This window comes from Thamnophis elegans, chromosome 1 (assembly GCF_009769535.1).
Source record: "Thamnophis elegans isolate rThaEle1 chromosome 1, rThaEle1.pri, whole genome shotgun sequence".
Lineage (NCBI taxonomy): Eukaryota > Metazoa > Chordata > Lepidosauria > Squamata > Colubridae > Thamnophis > Thamnophis elegans.
Genome location: NC_045541.1, coordinates 68,697,439 through 68,716,012, shown reverse-complemented (window position 1 = coordinate 68,716,012; position 18,574 = coordinate 68,697,439). Strand labels below are relative to the sequence as shown.

General features: G+C 37.7%; 3 protein-coding genes across 3 annotated transcripts; all 3 read left to right on the top strand.

The window, feature by feature from the left end:
* The first annotated feature begins 778 nt into the window (after positions 1 to 778).
* On the top strand, positions 779 to 1,717 carry LOC116505137 (olfactory receptor 10Q1-like). The gene has a single exon (XM_032212429.1). It carries the CDS (start codon positions 779 to 781, stop codon positions 1,715 to 1,717), a length of 939 nt encoding a protein of 312 aa, XP_032068320.1.
* A 7,212-nt stretch (positions 1,718 to 8,929) lies between these two features.
* On the top strand, positions 8,930 to 12,172 carry LOC116505121 (olfactory receptor 10Q1-like). The gene is made up of 2 exons (XM_032212428.1): positions 8,930 to 8,999; positions 11,202 to 12,172. Exons 1-2 carry the CDS (start codon positions 8,930 to 8,932, stop codon positions 12,170 to 12,172), a joined length of 1,041 nt encoding a protein of 346 aa, XP_032068319.1.
* A 4,024-nt stretch (positions 12,173 to 16,196) lies between these two features.
* LOC116505105 (olfactory receptor 10Q1-like) lies at positions 16,197 to 17,760 on the top strand. Its single transcript, XM_032212427.1, has 2 exons — positions 16,197 to 16,232; positions 16,783 to 17,760. The coding sequence occupies exons 1-2, from the start codon at positions 16,197 to 16,199 to the stop codon at positions 17,758 to 17,760; spliced, it is 1,014 nt and encodes a 337-aa protein (XP_032068318.1).
* The last annotated feature ends 814 nt before the right edge of the window (positions 17,761 to 18,574 follow it).

The window sequence follows — 18,574 nt, the reverse complement described above, 5'->3', positions numbered from 1 at the left end:
AGATGGTCTAAAACTTTCTACACAGCATACTGAAATGAATTTCTTGCAAGCTTTTGGCTTCTGAGGTTTTTATTGCTTCTTTTGCTACACTGGGATTCCACAGAACAAATACTTGGCAAGACAAGCAATATTATATTAAAACTATCAGTAGAACCAAGACGTCTGGCCAGAACTGAATCATTGGAATTGTAAAGTGCTGTGATTTCAGCACAGAAATGCCAGCTGTTTCACTCATCTCAAACAAAGTTGAGGTATTTTCAGCCTTCCCTTAAACTTTGTGACCCTTTGTTTTCTTGGGTCTTAAACCTTCTTATACCAAAGCAGCTGAAAATATACCCATGTCCATGCTCTCTTGGGAACTCACACAACTGAGCTTAAACCAAAGTCTGGTCTTACCCATCTGTGGGGCCAGGACTCATTTTCACCTTCCTGATAATAGTAGGAACTTCTTTTCAGGAGGAAAAACACAGGTGAGATGCTTGTATCCTATTGATAATACATGTTCTGTAAATACCAGCTTTTATATCTATTTGGACCATTTTGGATAATTGATATTGTAATGCATCTAAAGATGCTGGAAGTGTTGGGATTTGCTTGGGTGCAGTTTAATTTAGGAGATGAAGAGGAATGAAGAGTTTACACTGAGAACACTGAGATTTCACGAACGACTGACCTCAGTATCATACAGTCCACAGGATTTTACTTTGAAATGTATAGAAATACACATTACTATTTAATTGGCTTTTCTTCTTGCCTTTTTTCTACAGTGATAGATGAGATGCATCTGGCAGGATCAATCTGGGACAATCAGTCCATGGGCCATGAGTTCATCTTCCAGGCATTCTCCACTGTTCCTGAGATACAACATCTTATTTTCACTTTCTTTCTTTTGCTCTACCTCATAATTTTTTCTGCTAATATCTCCATCCTTTCAATTGTCTGCATTGTCAATTCCTTGCACACCCCCATGTATTTATTCCTGGCTAGCCTCTCTCTTTTGGAGATCTGTTATATCACTGTAATAGTGCCTCAAATGCTTGCTAGCATTTCTGATTTCCACAGAACAATCCCACTGGTGAACTGTGCCATCCAGATGTTCTTTTTTACAACCCTAGGGAGCACTGACTGTTTTATGTTGGCTGTCATGGAATATGATCGCTACATAGCAATCTGCCACCCACTTCACTACACCCTCGTCATGACCTGGCGGGTTTGCATGTGGCTAGTGATTGGCTCCCTGATCCTTGCCATAGTGCTGTGTCTGCAGCTAACTGCCTTGGTTTTCAGCTTGCCTTTCTGTGGTAACAAACCCAAGATCAATCATTTCTTTTGTGATGTATCACCTGTTCTACAGGTGGCATGTGCCAAAACCCATCTCCATCAAACTGTGCTGTACAGTGTTGTCACTATTATTTTAACAGTTCCATTTGTTCTTATATACATCTCCTATGTCTACATTGTGGCTGCCATTCTTCGAATTAAGTCCTCATCTGGGAGGCACAAAGCTTTCTCCACCTGTTCCTCCCACCTGACAGTTGTATTCCTACAGTATGGTGTCTGCAGCCTTGTGTATCTACGTCCCAAGTCCAGCACTTTGGAGGATGAGGATAAGAAACTTGCTCTTATATATACCTTTGTCACTCCCTTCCTGAACCCCTTGATCTACACCCTGAGGAACAAGGATATTAAGCAGGCTTTAAGGAAGGTCATAAACTAAATGGTTGCATCTCAGATTTGAGTCTCAATCCATCAGTCACATTATTATAGTGGTACCTCAGTACTCGTCATTAATTGGTTCCTGGAGGCATGATGAGTACCAAAAATGACAAGTATCAAACTATTTTTCCCCATAAGGAATAATATAAATACATTTCATGTGTTCCAAAGACAATCCACATTTTTAAGGCAATATGTAAAAAGATAGATTACTTTACACTAGAAATTAATCTAAAAATTAATACTTACTTAAATAAAATTAAATAAAAATCTTCACTTTACCTGTACTGATGAAAAAAGGTGCAAAAATACACAAAATGACCACAGAAGCTAAGATAAGACTGTAATGGGATGTGCAAGACTGCATGATTAATGCATCATCCTTTGTTTTGGCTGGAAAGGGTAGCGAGTCACAAGTAATTAGTTGTGATTACTGAAGACATTCTGAGTCCTGCAAAATTCAGTTATGACTCTGAGAAAGGGAGAATTGAAATGGTTAATATAACCAGTTTCTGTAACTATACATTTATGAGAACAAATTTACCTTTAAAAGGAGAAAGCTACAAAGATTAACTGACGATATGATAGTAGGTGCTGTCTAATCTTTCAGAGTGATAAGGGTGGAATCTGTTTTAATTCAGGAATTATTCCCTTTTCAGTAAATGGAATGCTATCCTTTTCTTTTTAAAAAATTTTCAGCATTGCATTTCTGTTCAACCGAGGTGGCGCACTGGTTAAATGCAGCACTGCAGGCTACTGCTAGATCAGCAGTTCAGCGGTTCAAATCTCACCGGCTCAGGGTTGACTCAGCCTTCCATCCTTCCGAGGTGGGTAAAATGAGGACCCAGATTGTTGGGGGCAATATGCTGACTCTCTGTAAACCGCTTAGAGAGGGCTGAAAGCCCTGTGAAGCAGTATATAAGTCTACTGCTATTGCTATTTCTTCTACCAGATTTTTCATTTTTTTCTGAGACAAGAACGTTAGAAACCTATAATAAAGCTATCGTCTTTTAAAGAATGGTTACATTTTAGAGGTCTCACACATGTTGACATGAATTCTACCCAAAACACAAAAGCTGCCACCACAGATGCTGAGTGATTGAAATCTGTACTACACCTAAACGTCTGAACACTATTTTGTACAGATAGGCTAGGTCTGTATTGTGTGAGTGTGCTTTTTTGCTTTTGGCAAGAATAATACGTAAAATGTACGCCTTAGAGGAATGTTGGGATGTCTTGCAGTAGAATTTTCCTGGAGTTTGAAATGAAGCAATCTGTACTTCTGACTTTGTCATATTCATACCCTGATTGTAGTAAGACTAATTTCAATTTCTGCTTTACCCAGAAGAAAAAAGTATTTGATTAATTTCTTCAATTAATTCACAGTATGTTGATTGTTATTCAAATACTTACATTTAAACAATAAAATTTAAGTTTCTAACAGCATTGAATTGCAAAGATACGCCATCTTTTTCTACAATCATCATGAGGAATTTCCTAGATAATGGATTGCACTTGCCTTTACATAAGTTCTTACTAGGGTTGGCCTCACAAGGCAGTCAATTCCCCAAACTGCAAAGAGCGGTCTATGTTTCCCAGCTTGTGTTGCCACAAATCATGTAGGTCAGATAGACCAGGAGTAACCTCCCCTGGACAAGATGAGGTTGGGATATGTATACATTCTCCCAATTTTAGAACCTGCTGCTTAGATACCATTGCTTCCTCTCTTGCTCTGATCTATTGGCCATATACTTTTCTGAATTTTGTTTAATCAATATAATTCCTCTCACCTAGAATAATTTCTTCATTAAAACCCATTATTTACATCTCCCCATTTCTCCCTTCCTCAACTGGGGAAAGATGTAAAAAGAAAAAAAACCAGGTAGAATAACCTACTCATAGGTCCCTACTTGTAATAGAATTGAGCTGGCCTAGCCACTGAATGTAAGAGTAATTAATTCAGTACTGATATTCAGCATGATAATGCCCATATCAATCAGAATTTGGTACAAGCCATTCAAAAGCATTTCCACGAATTCTGAATATTTTGGTGGCCACGTATCAATGCCTTGCATCCTTTTGGACATGACAGTGGTGTTTTCACACATGACTGCTGTCAAGGTTACTTAGATGTCAATGGTAGTGCAATTCAATGGTTCAAATATTTTTTTGTTTTCTCATTCTTTAGCAATATCACGTGGTGGTTCTCAGCACAAAAAGATAGTTCAGAAATATTGTTTACATTGATAGTTTCTTCATTATAATGCTTTGCAAAGCTAATTCTGAACATGTTGCACTACTAACTTTTAAAGTACTCAAGGCATCTCAACCAGTTATATGGACCCTGGCTATTGACTCTTTGAGACAGAGAAAAGACAGAATAGGCTTTTCACTATCAAAATTACTACACTTAAAATATTGGGGACAGGATGGACAACAAAGAAATGATGTAAAGCAGCTACATTAACTGCATCCTATTGTTCTTCTACCTCTGGATCACAGATGGTCGAAAACTTTCTACACAGAACATTGAAATGAATTTCTTACAAGCTTTTGACCTCTGAAGTTTTTATTGCTTCTTTAAAATTTTGCTACACTGGGATTCCACAGGAAAACTGTTTTTTTTTTTAAATAACAAACACTTAGTATGTCTACTGGGGATAATATCTTGCAACAAGACAAAGACTACCCTGATTGGTTGGAGAAAAGATAGTGGCTATGAATAGATGGCTACCTTTGCTTGCCTTCCATTTCTGATTCAGTGAATTGGGAGGAACCTGACAACTATACTCAATCTAGTAAGTAAGCTAGACTCATCCTAGAAAAGGATGAGTTATTCACAGATAACTCACCTAGAAAGCTGTGCCAGAAATCACTCACCTGTTCATATAATTTGATGAAATTTCATTCCTCTTTCATCTTTTAAGCCAGAAAACATTGTCAAGAAGAAGAGAATTTCTCTTTGTTTTCTAGTCCAGGATCAAAGGCATCTTACAAGGTAAGAAGAGGAAGTTATTTAGCTTTGCTAGATCCTTTCTTTCTGGGAGAGTTGAGTGGATTCTGAATGTCTAGGAGTCCCCAGGATCTCAGCCAGAGATTTTCCAGCTTCATTCAGAGATGCAAGAGTATAACTTTTAACTCATTTTCAATTCCTTTTTGTTCTTTCCCCAGCATTGAGTCTGCAGTTATATTTATTTGGAAGCAATATTATGTTTATATAAATAATTTATCTTTAAAAAGACAAAGCTACAAAGTTTAGCTGATAATATGACTATGGTTATTCTTTAATCTTTCAGAATTATGGGGTGGAAATATTTTTAAGCTTCACATCCAATCACTTCTTTCTTCTACCAGATTTTTTTTATTTTTCCCTGAAACAAAATAGTAGAATCGTAGATCAAAACTATCATCTTTTAAAGAAGTAGATAAACGTTTTTGATTTCACACACATCTTAAAATGATTTTGAGCCTAAGGACAAAAATTGGCAGTACAGATGTTGAGAAATTTAATTTATAATCTCCTAAAACAATATGTAACACACGAGCTAGATTTTTTTCTATAATCATGTTTTGGGGTTTTTTTTTTGGCATGTATGAGCCTATCTACTGTGGGAAGGTAAGCAGGGCTAAGCATGATCAGTATTTGTATGGGATTTCACTAAATAGAATCAAGGAAGTTATAAACATCCAGAAGGCAGTGGCAAACCACTTTTCTTCTCTTGCTGAGAAAATGACCTGGTTGTTTCTATGAAATTACCTGGACCTCCGCTCCATTCAAAGTAGACTATTTTTGTGCTATATGAGCACTTCTAAATATGAAAGCAGCCCTTAAGGCTGATTCTACAAATAACTGGTAAAGCATATTATGATTTAGGGCAACTTGTCAGTTTAATGATAGAGAAAGACTAGCCATAGTACACTTTATCCATAGTCATTCTTATTTTAACCCTAAAATTGTCTAAGTGTAAATACATTTTCCCTGGTCTCCTCTTATGTGCCCCTGTTATATTTATCTAAAAAAAAAACATTAGCCAATCCCTTGCAGGTTTCTACTATGGCATCAGTGATAGTAAAAATAATCAGTACTGCAGCCTGGACAGCTGAATTGCCTAGGAAGGAAAGCCAGTAGTTGCTCCTCAACTTGCTTCCTTGTCACAGGCTCAAATTGGGCAACACTACAAGGGGCCAAAGCAGGAAGTGAGAAAGGAGCTTCCTTGGCAAGACAAGCAATATTATATTAAAACTATCAGTAGAACTAAGAGGTCTGACCAGACCTGAATAGCAATAGCAATAACAATTAGACTTATATACCATTTTAGAGGGCTTTACAGCCCTCTCTAAGTGGTTTACAGGGTCAGCATATTGTCTCCAACAATCTGGGTCCTCATTCTACCCACCTTGGAAGGATGGAAGGCTGAGTCAACCTTGAGCCTGGTGAGATTCAAACTTCCAAGTTGCAGGCAGCTGGTCCTCAGCAGAAGTAGCCTGCAGTACTGCACTCTAACCACTGCACCACTACGGCTCATCATTGGAACTATCAAGTGCTGTGAAATGTAATGTTATTCAGCACAGAAATGCCAGCTGTTTCACTCATCTCAGACAAAGTTCAGGTATTTTCAGCCTTCCCTTCAACTCAGCGACTCTTTGTTTTCTTGGGTCTTAAACCTTCTTACACCAAAGCAGCTGAAAATATACCCATGTCCATGCTCTCTTGGGAACTCACACAACTGAACTTAAATGAATATCTGGTCTCATTCATCTGTAGGACCAGGACTCATTTCTGCCTTTTAAGTGATTCCTTTACATTCAAAGATTTCACCTTCCTGATAATAGTAGGAACTTCTTTTCAGGAGGAAAAACACAGGTGAGATGCTTGTATCCTATTGATAATACAAGTTCTGTAATTACCAGCTTTCATATCTATTTGGACAGTTTTGGATAATTGATATTGCTATGTTATTTGCTGAAAAAACATAACAATGTTTTTTGCTGAAAGTTTTGAAGCATACCGTTGCAAATAAGGAAGGGAAAAGACAGCAGGAAACCATCAATTGTTACCCAGCAGCAGAACAAAGCAATCTTTTTGCTGAGGTGCAGTAAAGGCATTTTTTTTGTTTTATTTTAGAGATAAGATAAAAATTAAAAACAGAGTATATCATTCTGTGCAGTAAATAACAATAAAAAGCAGGAAGAATAAAATCAAATAAATAAAAATAACAAGGCATAAGCATGCAATAAATGGTTTGGAGTGATTCATTCATTTCAAGCTTCCTTCAAAGTTTATTCAAATGTAATTAGTCAATCTGGGTGGATGAGCAGAAGCTCTATTAAACAATCTTTCTATCTTACAAATCATGTATAAAAATGGTAATTGTAAAAATGAATTCGCCCTGTAAAAATAAATGGCAAAGGTTTTATATTTGCCAGTTTTCATGAAATGAGTTTGCCACCAAGTAAGAACAGTTCAATAAAATCCTCAAAGGGATGCAGTTGTGTTCTTTTTATGACATGCTACATGCATGCATCCTTATCATGGCAGAACAGATAGGAAAATTGGCAGAGATATTTCATAACAACCCTGGAATGAGCTCATTTTATTTATACAGAGTCCAGTGTTCTCACATTATGCTGCATTTTAACTTTTTTTTAATGGAAATTAGTATCTTCAAATCTGATTTGACTCCTGGCAAATACCTGGACAAGTCCCTGCAGTTTCTTTGGTAATGTTTTCAAAAATGGACTGGCACAGAGATGCTCAGCTGGCTTTAGGTCTAACACAGGACTAGAATTCAGTCTCCAGGTTTTTTAGCATGATGCCCTAACCATTACAATAAATTGGATCTTTAACTATAGTTTCTTGAATAAATTATCATTGCCTAATTTGCATACCATCTTTGAACACAAACTATAATTCATAGATTAAAATAGTTGGACCCATAAACCAATGCCACCTGACATCAAACAAATGGTATCTTTGTTCAATGTGTTTTCCTATTCACATTAAAAAATGTGAAAGGGGCTAAGTCGAATTCTTTGAACCCCAAACTATTTAAAAATAGAAACTAGAGCATGGTTGCCTGAAACATAGTAGCTAAACCTAGAATAGAATAGAATAGAATAGAATAGAATAGAATAGACCTTTTTCCATGACTAGAGACTTGAAGCTATTTATAGACACACTGAATATCCACGTGCATTTTCAATGCATCTGCAATGTGGCAATAGCAGTTCCTGACTATTAATATAATCATAAATAAGGATGAGGAGAGAGAAGAGCATCCCCAGGACCAAATGATTGTTCAGAAATGATATAACTCATCAATGAAGTTGATAGCTTCTTCTTTATAATGCTTTGCAAAATTAATTTTGAACATAATGCATTAGCTTCTAGAGCATTCAAGGTTTTTGAAAGTTTTAGCTGAATCCTGCCATCTGACTTGGCCACAGTTTGTCCAAAACGTTCTACACATTGCAAGCTTTTGGCCTTTAAAGTTTTAATTACTTTTTAAAAATTTTATGACACTGGGATTCCTTTTCTTTTTAAATAATAAATACTTGACATGTCTCCTGGATATAAATCCTTGCAAAGAAGATAAAGACTACCCTGATTGGCTGGAGAAAAGATAGCTGAGTAAGTGGCTACCTTTGTTTGCATTCCTGTATTGATTCAGTGAATGGCTATATTCAATCTAACAAGTACTGTAAACTGGATTCATCTCAGAAAAGGACTCACAGATAATCCACCAAGAAAACTCACCATCCTGTTCATAGATGTTTCATTCCCCTTTCATCTTTTGAGACAGAAAACAGCACCAAGAAGAGAGCTCCCCTTTTGTTTTGTAATCCTGGATCAGAGGCATTTTACAAGGTAAGAGTGCATTGGTGAGCTTAGTTAGATCCTTTGTCTGATGTTGATTTTTTTGATGATGATGGGGGGGGGGGTGTTGACTGGACTGTTTGGCACTCCTCTGGATTTCAGCCAGAGATTTTTTTCAAGTTTTATTTAGAGATGGGGGGGGTCTTTTGCCTCATGTTCATTTCCCTTTTATTCCTTCTCCTGCATTGGGTTTGCAGTTGGCAGTGAGCAAAAATTGAAAGATTTTAACAGATGACAATTGATTAAATGTTTTTCTTCCCCAAATCAGGATTGATTCTGCTGACATTCAGAACAATTTTCACAATTACGGTCTTGGACTGCAGAATGCAAATGAAAATGCACCAATTCAAGACCATAGTTGGGATTATTGAAGACATTCTGGGCACTGTTAAAATCAGTTATAACAGTGAGAAAGGGATAATTGGAATGGATGATATCAGTTTCTGTAGCTATTTGTTTATGAGAGAAAGTGATCTAGGAATACTGTACATGTGGGATAACGTACAGACTGTATTTTCCTAGAAACAATACTATTTTTACATCAAATAATTTACCTTTAAAACGAGAATGCTGCAAAGATTAACTGAGAATATGACAATGCATCCCATCTAATCTTGCAGAGTGATGGAGTGGAGACTGTTTTAATTCAGAAATTACTCCCTTTTCAGTAAATGCTATACTTTGCCTTATAAATATTTTTCAGCTTTGCATTTCTGTTCATTCAAACAATTTTTTCCTCTATCAGACTTTTCATTTTTCCCTGAAACTTGAACAATAGAAATCAACAATAAAGGTATCATTTTTTAAAACAATAGTTAAAATTTTATTTATCTATCTTTAAGATCCATCATTACCATGTCCATTTTGGCACATTCTAATATTTTCTTTATTACTATTTCATCTGTAGATGTGCTTCCATTTTTCCAATTTTGTGCATATGTAATTCTAGCCACTGTTATTATGTGTAACATTAAATATATAATTCTTTTATTGTATTTCCCCCATAGTATGCCTGATAAGAATAATTCTGGTTTTAGGTCTATTTGTTGTGTAATCAATAAATGTATCATTTTTTTAAAACAATAGTTAAAATTTTAGATGTCACAGCACTTAAAACTAATTTTATTTGAAAAACAAATATTGGCAGCTCTTGAAAGATTTCAATCGATAATATCTATAAACTCCTGAAAACTTACACAAAAGCTAGGTCTGTATTCTATAATTGTGCTTTTTGCTTTTGACATGTATGAACCTATTTGGTTTGGGAAGCTAAGCAGGCTAAATTGATTAGTACTATAATGGGATTCCACTAATCAGAATCAAGGCTCAACTAGAGAAAGCTATAAACATCTAGAAGTCAGTGGCAAACCACTTTTACTCCCTTGCTGAGAAAATTACTTCCATGAAATTACCTGGACTTGAGCTCTATTCAAAGGAGACTTTATTTTTGTGCTTCATGAGCACTGTTAAATATGAAAGCAGCCTTAAGGTTTATTCAAAGAATAGCAGATAAATAGCAGATAAAGTAAACCCATTTAATGACAAAGATAGACAAACCGTAGTAGACTTCTATATTTGTTGATATTCTAACTCTAACGTTGTGTAAGAAAAATAACTCTCTCTATTCAGTGAAACTGTCTTTCAAAAAGAGTGAATAAAACTGTGGCCTTAAGGCCAATCCATTCCAGTATACATCCCCCAGCAATTTCCCTTCCCCCTCCCACTAAAACCAGCTGTCATTATATAATGACTTAATTCATAAATGTTGCTGGTTCCAGAAGAATGCTACTAATGTATTGCCCTACTATTTGCATTTGGCATTCTGGGCCTTTTCCCACACTCCAAATATTTATGCAGAGGGATGCCTTCTCATTTTCCCCACTTTGTTTCCTTGCCCACAGGTTGAAAGTGGGCAATACTGCAATGGGTGAAAGCTGGAAACTGGAAGTGAGAAAGCAATTTTTGGGGGGAAGACAAGGAAGTATTATACTAAGAACATCAGTAGAATCCGATTCTTTGATGGCAGTAAGTCTTATGAGAACTATACATGTACAGGAATGCCAGCTGTTTTATTAAATAATCTCAATCAACTTCAACTCTTCAACCCCTTGTTTTCATAGGTCTTAACCTTCTTACATCAGAGCAACTGAAAATATATTTCTCTCTGTCTTCTATTGGGAGATGGGAAACTCACACAACTGAATTTAAACCAAAGTCTAATCTCAATCTTCTGTGGGACCTGGACTCATCTCTTGCCTTTTAATGTAGTTCCTTGTTTTCAAAGGTTGCCCTCTCCTGACATAGTAGGGACAAGGGTGAAGTGCTTATATCCCATTGATAACAGAAGTTCTGTAAATATCAGCTTTCGTATCTACTTGGTCAGTTTTGGACCATTACTATTGTAATACATCTAAAATAATACCCTGGAAGTGTTAGAATTTGCTTGGGCCGAGCCTAATTGTGAGATGCAGGGAAATAAAAAAAACCTAGGATTAACCATTGAAATTTCACGTATCAGAACTCAATATCATACAATTTTGACTCTGAAACTTATAGAAATATACTGTACATAATTATTTAAGTTTTTTTTTCTTTTTCTTTTTTGCAGTGATAGAGGAGATGTATCTGACAATTACAAACTGGGCTAATCAATCCATTGCCTATGAGTTCCTCTTCCAGACATTCTCCACTGATCCTGAGATACAATATCTCATCTTCACATTCTTTCTTTTGCTCTATCTCATAATTCTTTTTGGTAATATCTCTATCCTTTGGATTATCTATACTCTCCGTTCCTTGCACACCCCAATGTATTTCTTCCTGGCCAGCCTATCTTTTCTGGAAATTTGTTATACCACTGTGGTAGTACCTCAAATGCTTGCTAGCATTTCTGATTTCCACAGAACAATCCCATTGGTGAACTGTGCCATCCAGATGTTCTTCTTTACATCCCTAGGTGGCACTGACTGTTTTATGTTGGCTGCCATGGCGTATGATCGCTACGTAGCCATCTGCCACCCACTTCGCTATGCCCTCATCATGACCTGGAAGGTATGCATGTGGCTAGTGATTGGCTCCCTGATCCTTGCCATAGTGCTGTGTCTGCAGCTAACCGTCTTGGTTTTCAACTTGCCTTTTTGTGGTTACCAACCCAAGATCAATCATTTCCTATGTGACGTACCACCTGTGCTACAGCTGGCATGTGCTGATACGCAAATTCACCAAACTGTGCTCTACGGTGTTGGCATCATGGTTTTAACAATTCCCTTTCTTCTGATATGCATCTCATATGTCTATATTGTGGCTGCCATTCTCCGCATTAAGTCCACATCTGGGCGACACCAGGCCTTCTCCACCTGCTCCTCCCACCTGACAGTTGTGATCCTACAGTACGGAGTCTGCAGCCTTGTGTATCTGCGTCCCAAGTCCAGCGCTTCAGAAGATGAGGATAGAAAATTAGCTCTTATATATATTTTTGTCACTCCCCTCCTGAACCCCTTGATATACACCCTTAGGAACAAAGATATCAAGCAGGCTTTAAGGAAGGTCTTGAAGAAAATGGTTACATCTCAGACTTGAGTCTCAATTTATCTATAACATTATTATACCCTCTAAGCCAGTTTTGGATTAACATTATCACAGAAGGAACTAACCTTGAACTCTTCAAGTGATTGCTGAACATCTCCCAGCATCTCTTAATGTTGTCCATGTTATCTGGCATTCTGGGTTGTCACTGGTTCTCTACTTCTTATCTGCTTAATTAATTACACTATGGTATAGATATCTAATGAGAGGGACATGGTGGCTCAGTGGCTAAGACGCAGAGCTTGTCGATCAGAAAGGTCAGCAGTTCGGTGTTTGAATCCCTAGTGCCGCGTAATGGAGTGAGCTTCCATTGCTTGTCCCAGCTTCTGCCAACCTAGCAATTTGAAAACATGTAAAAATGCAAGTAGAAAAATTGGGACCACTTTGGTAGGAAGGTAACAGCGTTTTGTGCGCCTTCAGTGTTTAGTCATGCTGGCCACATGACCACAGAGACGTCTTCGGACAGCGCTGGCTCTTCGACTTTGAAACAGAAATGAGCACCACCCCCTAGAGTCCAGAACGACTAGCACATATATGTGAGGGGAACCTTTACCTTTACCTTATAGATATCTAATAGATATGTGTTAGCCAGAGATCTTTTTAAAATGGACATCAGGTTGAGGAATGATCTTACACAAGATACCAAAACAAAAGCATTCTTTGAGACAGTCCTGACCCCATCTGTACTGGGAAGAAATGAATTTCCATATCTGTAGCCAAGGGCAGTGTTTATTATTGTTGTTAATATTATTAACCACATTTAATAATTTAATAATTAATATATTATTGCTCAAAGCATAGGCAAATTAGGCAATCACATAGGGTACCGGGTTAAAGAAGGTATCAAATTATTATTAGAAAAATCTCCAACACAGGAAAATATATTTAGCTCAGTGTTGAACATTACACACCATTCAAAAGAGAGGGAAAAAAACCTAGGAGGAAATGAAAAGACTACAACAGCCCACCTTTAGATAGGAAATGATCAGCACCAGATAAACAATCAGGCGAAAACAATAATCAAATCAAGGAAAATGAAAAACATTGGGGGGAAATGTCCCATCACCCATATTTTTTATTCAAATTTATAATTGATTCTTGGCAGTGTACCAAATTGAAAACTCCATAAAAACATATAAAATGTAAAAACCACACAGACCACCCATATTTATAAAGAGAAAAGAACAAAGACATATTTGTTGATAGGCCTTCTCAGAATGAGGGCCATGCATTACATACTTTCAGAAATGAATACTAATTTTATTAAAAGAAAGGTTTCCTTGATCAGGCATGCTCTTCAGAGTCCAATTTGTCATTTTTTCTTGTCTTGCAAATAAAGAATAATGTTTAAGACCCACAATTACCCAATTATAGCTGTACTTAATTATAGCTGTAAAAGATGTATAAATTCCTCCCAGAATAGACTCTACATTGAATTTAACACCCAGTTACATGTGAAGAACATAATTAGCAAAATTGCATCAGGTGCAGATATTACCTGGTACTAGTAATCAAACTAGTATACAACCACCCTGAGAAGTATCTGTAAATATTCCATGGAGGTGTATGAGCTGGGCCACATATCATAAATCATCTGGATTAAGAAACTGCACTCTAGGGATTCCACAAAGAACAAGACAGAAAAGTCTGGCTAATGTGTCCAGAGATTGATAGCACTTCACAGGCAGGGAACACACCTATTCTCAAGCAGGTCCACTTTCTTTAGCAAGGGAATAAGACCTTGGCTGTTTTAACCTATCTATGCAGCTCTTTTTTGAGGAAAACTTCCATTCCTCTTTTTCGCAGTCCAAATACAGACAGAAATCAGAACAAGAACAGTGAAGCTGCCACTAATCATCCTTGGTAAGTTTCTCGTTTTGCACCATTCCCTGTTCTTCTGTTTTCTAATTTTTATTCATTTGTTATTTATTAAATTTCTATGCCACCCATCCTTAAATTCAACGTCATCGCCATTTGCATGGTAAGATGGCCTGAGAGATGAGAATACAAACCAGGGTGAAAGTTACCCTTCTATTCACCTTTGCTAGATTTTCATGTGTATCCAGTACTTTTGAAGCAAACATAACTATCAATACGGTATCTGTTGCACTCCTAGTTGTTGGATTTTAATCTCTGTAGCTCCCTTGAACCTGCTGGTTTGACCTCTAACACATTTGGAGGGCAATAGATTGGGAAAAGCTGCTCCAGTGTAATGTTGGAAGCAAAATAAAAGAACATTAAGACATTTTCCATGTGCTAATAAGTCTTCACTACTTCAGGTCTTCATAGTTTCGGCTGTGAACTCATCCCAACTTCATAAGAAATGCTAGAGTTCCTAAATATTCCTCCTTGCATTTAAGATCTATTGCTAGCTGTGGTGATGAAAATATATCATGCTCCAATTTTACAACCAATTGTTTCTTTCAGTAGCTGAACACATAGGCAAATTATTTCTGCCTACTACCATCCAGCCATTACTGAGGCAATATAAAGACTGTCTATATTGCAGTTATTTTGGAACAATGATGGCTCTACAAGATGCTACAATATACAAGTGGAGACCATAACATAGCTCCGTGTGGTTGCTGTGGAGGAAGGAAGAAAAGACATTTAAAACAATGCCTACAATCAATCACCAGGAACAGAATTTTGAAGGTTGTCAGGGAAGTAGGTTCGAGTTGCAGGGAATAGAGGTGGTCCTGAAAAAAGCTGATACCGTAATTGTGCATTCCTATTCAGCAAGCAAGAATCTGTTAGCATTCCCTCCTGCCATCCACAAGACAGCATCTTAAAAATAAATTAGCAGCAACTTGGTCCTTTGCATCAGAGAATTCCCCCCCCACTCCTCCCCCAGAATAAAAAAAGATATGGAAATCTTGCCAATTTCTCCTCAGGACTCACTCACTGCCTAGACTAGTGCGCCTGGGGGCTGGGGAGTTTCAAGAAGCCACAAGGAATCAAAACAATTCAGAATCATTCCACCTGCGTTTTAAAGTGGAATTGCAGAATGGTATTCATTTTTCTGGCCATAGTCAAAAATCAGAATGGAACGGTTGCAATGAAGGACTTCTGAATAGAATGCTATATATCAAGTCAGGATCTGAAACTAGGGTGAGTCAAAAGTTATAAACATCCAGAAGGCAGTGGCAAACCACTTTTCTTCTCTTGCTGAGAAAATGACCTGGTTGTTTCTATGAAATTACCTGGACCTCCGCTCCATTCAAAGTAGACTATTTTTGTGCTATATGAGCACTTCTAAATATGAAAGCAGCCCTTAAGGCTGATTCTACAAATAACAGGTAAAGCATATTGTGATTTAGGGCAACTTGTCTGTTAAATGACAAAGACAAACCATAGTACACTTTATCCATATTCGTTCTTATTTTAACCCTAAAATTGTCTAAGTGTAAATACATTTTCCCTGGTCCCATCTTATGTACCCCTGTTCTATTTATCAAAAAAAAAAAAACATTAGCCAATCCCTTGCAGGTTTCTACTATGGCATCAGTGATAGTAACAATAATCAGTACTGCAGCCTGGACAGCTGAATTGCCTAGGAAGGAAAGCCAGTAGTTGCTCCTCAACTTGCTTCCTTGTCACAGACTCAAATTGGGCAACACTACAAGGGGCCAAAGCAGGAAGTGAGAAAGGAGCTTCCTTGGCAAGACAAGCAATATTATATTAAAACTATCAGTAGAACTAAGAGGTTTGACCAGACCTGAATAGCAATAGCAATAACACTTAGACTTATATACCATTTTAGAGGGCTTTACAGCTCTCTCTAAGCAGTTTACAGGGTCAGCATATTGCCTCCAACAATCTGGGTCCTCTTTCTACCCATCTTGGAAGGATGGAAGGCTGAGTCATCCTTGAGCCTGGTGAGATTCAAACTTCCAAGTTGCAGGCAGCTGGTCCTCAGCAGAAGTAGCCTGCAGTACTGCACTCAAACCCCTGCACCACTACGGCTCATCATTGGAACTATCAAGTGCTGTGAAATGTAATGTTATTCAGCACAGAAATGCCAGCTGTTTCACTCATCTCAGACAAAGTTCAGGTATTTTCAGCCTTCCCTTCAACTCAGCGACTCTTTGTTTTCTTGGGTCTTAAACCTTCTTACACCAAAGCAGCTGAAAATATACCCATGTCTATGCTCTCCTGGGAACTCACACAACTGAACTTAAATGAATATCTGGTCTCATTCATCTGTAGGACCAGAACTCATTTCTGCCTTTTAAGTGATTCTTTTACATTCAAAGATTTCACCTTCCTGATAGTAGTAGGAACTTCTTTTCAGGAGGAAAAACACAGGTGAGATGCTTGTATCCTATTGATAATACAAGTTCTGTAAATACCAGCTTTCATATCTATTTGGACAGTTTTGGATAATTGATATTGTAATGCATCTAAAGATGCTGGAAGTGTTGGGATTTGCTAGGGTACAGTTTAATTTAGGAGATGAAGAGGAATGAAGAGTTTAGGATTAAACACTGAGATTTCACGAATGACTGACCTCAGTATCATACAGTCCACAGGATTTTACTTTGAAATGTATAGAAATACACATTACTGTTTAATTGGCTTTTCTTCTTGCCTTTTTTCTACAGTTTATAGATGAGATGTATCTGGCAGGATCAATCTGGGATAATCAGTCCATGGCCCATGAGTTCATCTTCCAGGCATTCTCCACTGTTCCTGAGATACAACATCTTATTTTCACTTTCTTTCTTTTGCTCTACCTCATAATTCTTTCTGGTAATATCTCCATCCTTTCAATTGTCTGCATGGTCAATTCCTTGCATACCCCCATGTATTTCTTCCTGGCTAGCCTCTCTCTTTTGGAGATCTGTTATATCACTGTAATAGTGCCTCAAATGCTTGCTAGCATTTCTGATTTCCACAGAACAATCCCACTGGCGAACTGTGCCATCCAGATGTTCTTTTTTACAACCCTAGGGAGCACTGACTCTTTTATGTTGGCTGTCATGGCGTATGATCGCTACGTAGCCATCTGCCACCCACTTCACTACACCCTCCTCATGACCTGGCGGGTTTGCATGTGGCTAGTGATTGGCTCCCTGATCCTTGCCATAGTGCTGTGTCTGCAGCTAACTGCCTTGGTTTTCACCTTGCCTTTCTGTGGTAACAAACCCAAGATCAATCATTTCTTTTGTGATGTACCACCTGTTCTACAGGTGGCATGTGCTGACACCCATCTCCACCAAACTGCACTGTATGGTGTTGTCTTCATTGTTTTAACAATTCCATTTGTTCTAATATGCATCTCCTATGTCTACATTGTGGCTGCCATTCTTCGAATTAAGTCCTCATCTGGGAGGCACAAAGCCTTCTCCACCTGTTCCTCCCACCTGACAGTTGTATTCCTACAGTATGGTGTCTGCAGCCTTGTGTATCTACGTCCCAAGTCCAGCACTTTGGAGGATGAGGATAAGAAACTTGCTCTTATATATACCTTTGTCACTCCCTTCCTGAACCCCTTGATCTACACCCTGAGGAACAAGGATATCAAGCAGGCTTTAAGGAAGGTCATAAAAAAATGGTTTCATCTCGGACTTGAATCTTAATTTATCTATAACGTTATTATACACTCAAAACCACTTTTGGATTAGCATTATCACAGAAGGAAGTAATTTTGAATCCTTCAGGTAATTGCTGAACAACTCCCAGCATCTCTTAATGTTGCCCATGTTACCTGGGGTTCTGAGTTGCATTTTGTCACAGGTTATCAACTCCTTATTTGCTTAACAAAGTGTGGTGGGATTCTATAACTGACCTCAGTCAACCTGAGATCTTTTAATAACGCACTTCACATTGTGGGATGAACTTTCAGAGAAGACCAAAACAAAAGCCTTATTGCAGCATTCTTTAGAACACCTCATAATTTAATTTGGTACCTGGAAGAAATGAATGTCCATATCCGTATCATACAGTGGTATGTTTATATAGGCAAATCAGGCAATCACCTTTGGTGCCTAGTTAAGTGAGCTATCAAATTTCAAGAAAAATAAAATCTCCAATAGAAGACAATATCCATATCTTGTGGTTGATCTGTGTAGTTCTGGTACTCTGTGAGCTTGATTGTTTGCTTGCAGGCATTTCCTTACTCAAGAAGGTAACATCATCATTATGAACAAATGTGAAGTTTACTCATTGTTTCTATGTACTACTTTCTCCCACCAGTTTTGGTGGGAATGTATGTTTCTCTTTGGTGGATCCCTGATTAGATTTCATACCATTCAAAAGAGGCAATAAAAAAAAACTACAACAATCCACATTCAGATAAGCAAGGATCAGCACCAAAGATAATAACAGAGTTGGAAGGGACCTTGGAGGTCTTCTAGTCCAACCCCCTGCTCAAGTACAAAACCTATAATAGTT

Coding starts and splice junctions, on each gene's coding strand:
- LOC116505121 (XM_032212428.1), top strand. CDS start 8,930: ATGCACCAATTCAAGACCATAGTTGGGATTATTGAAGACATTCTGGGC. Junction 9,000..11,201: donor TGTTAAAATCAGTTATAACA/GTGAGAAAGGGA, acceptor TCTTTTTTGCAG/TGATAGAGGAGATGTATCTG.
- LOC116505137 (XM_032212429.1), top strand. CDS start 779: ATGCATCTGGCAGGATCAATCTGGGACAATCAGTCCATGGGCCATGAG.
- LOC116505105 (XM_032212427.1), top strand. CDS start 16,197: ATGCCAGCTGTTTCACTCATCTCAGACAAAGTTCAG. Junction 16,233..16,782: donor TCATCTCAGACAAAGTTCAG/GTATTTTCAGCC, acceptor TTTTTTCTACAG/TTTATAGATGAGATGTATCT.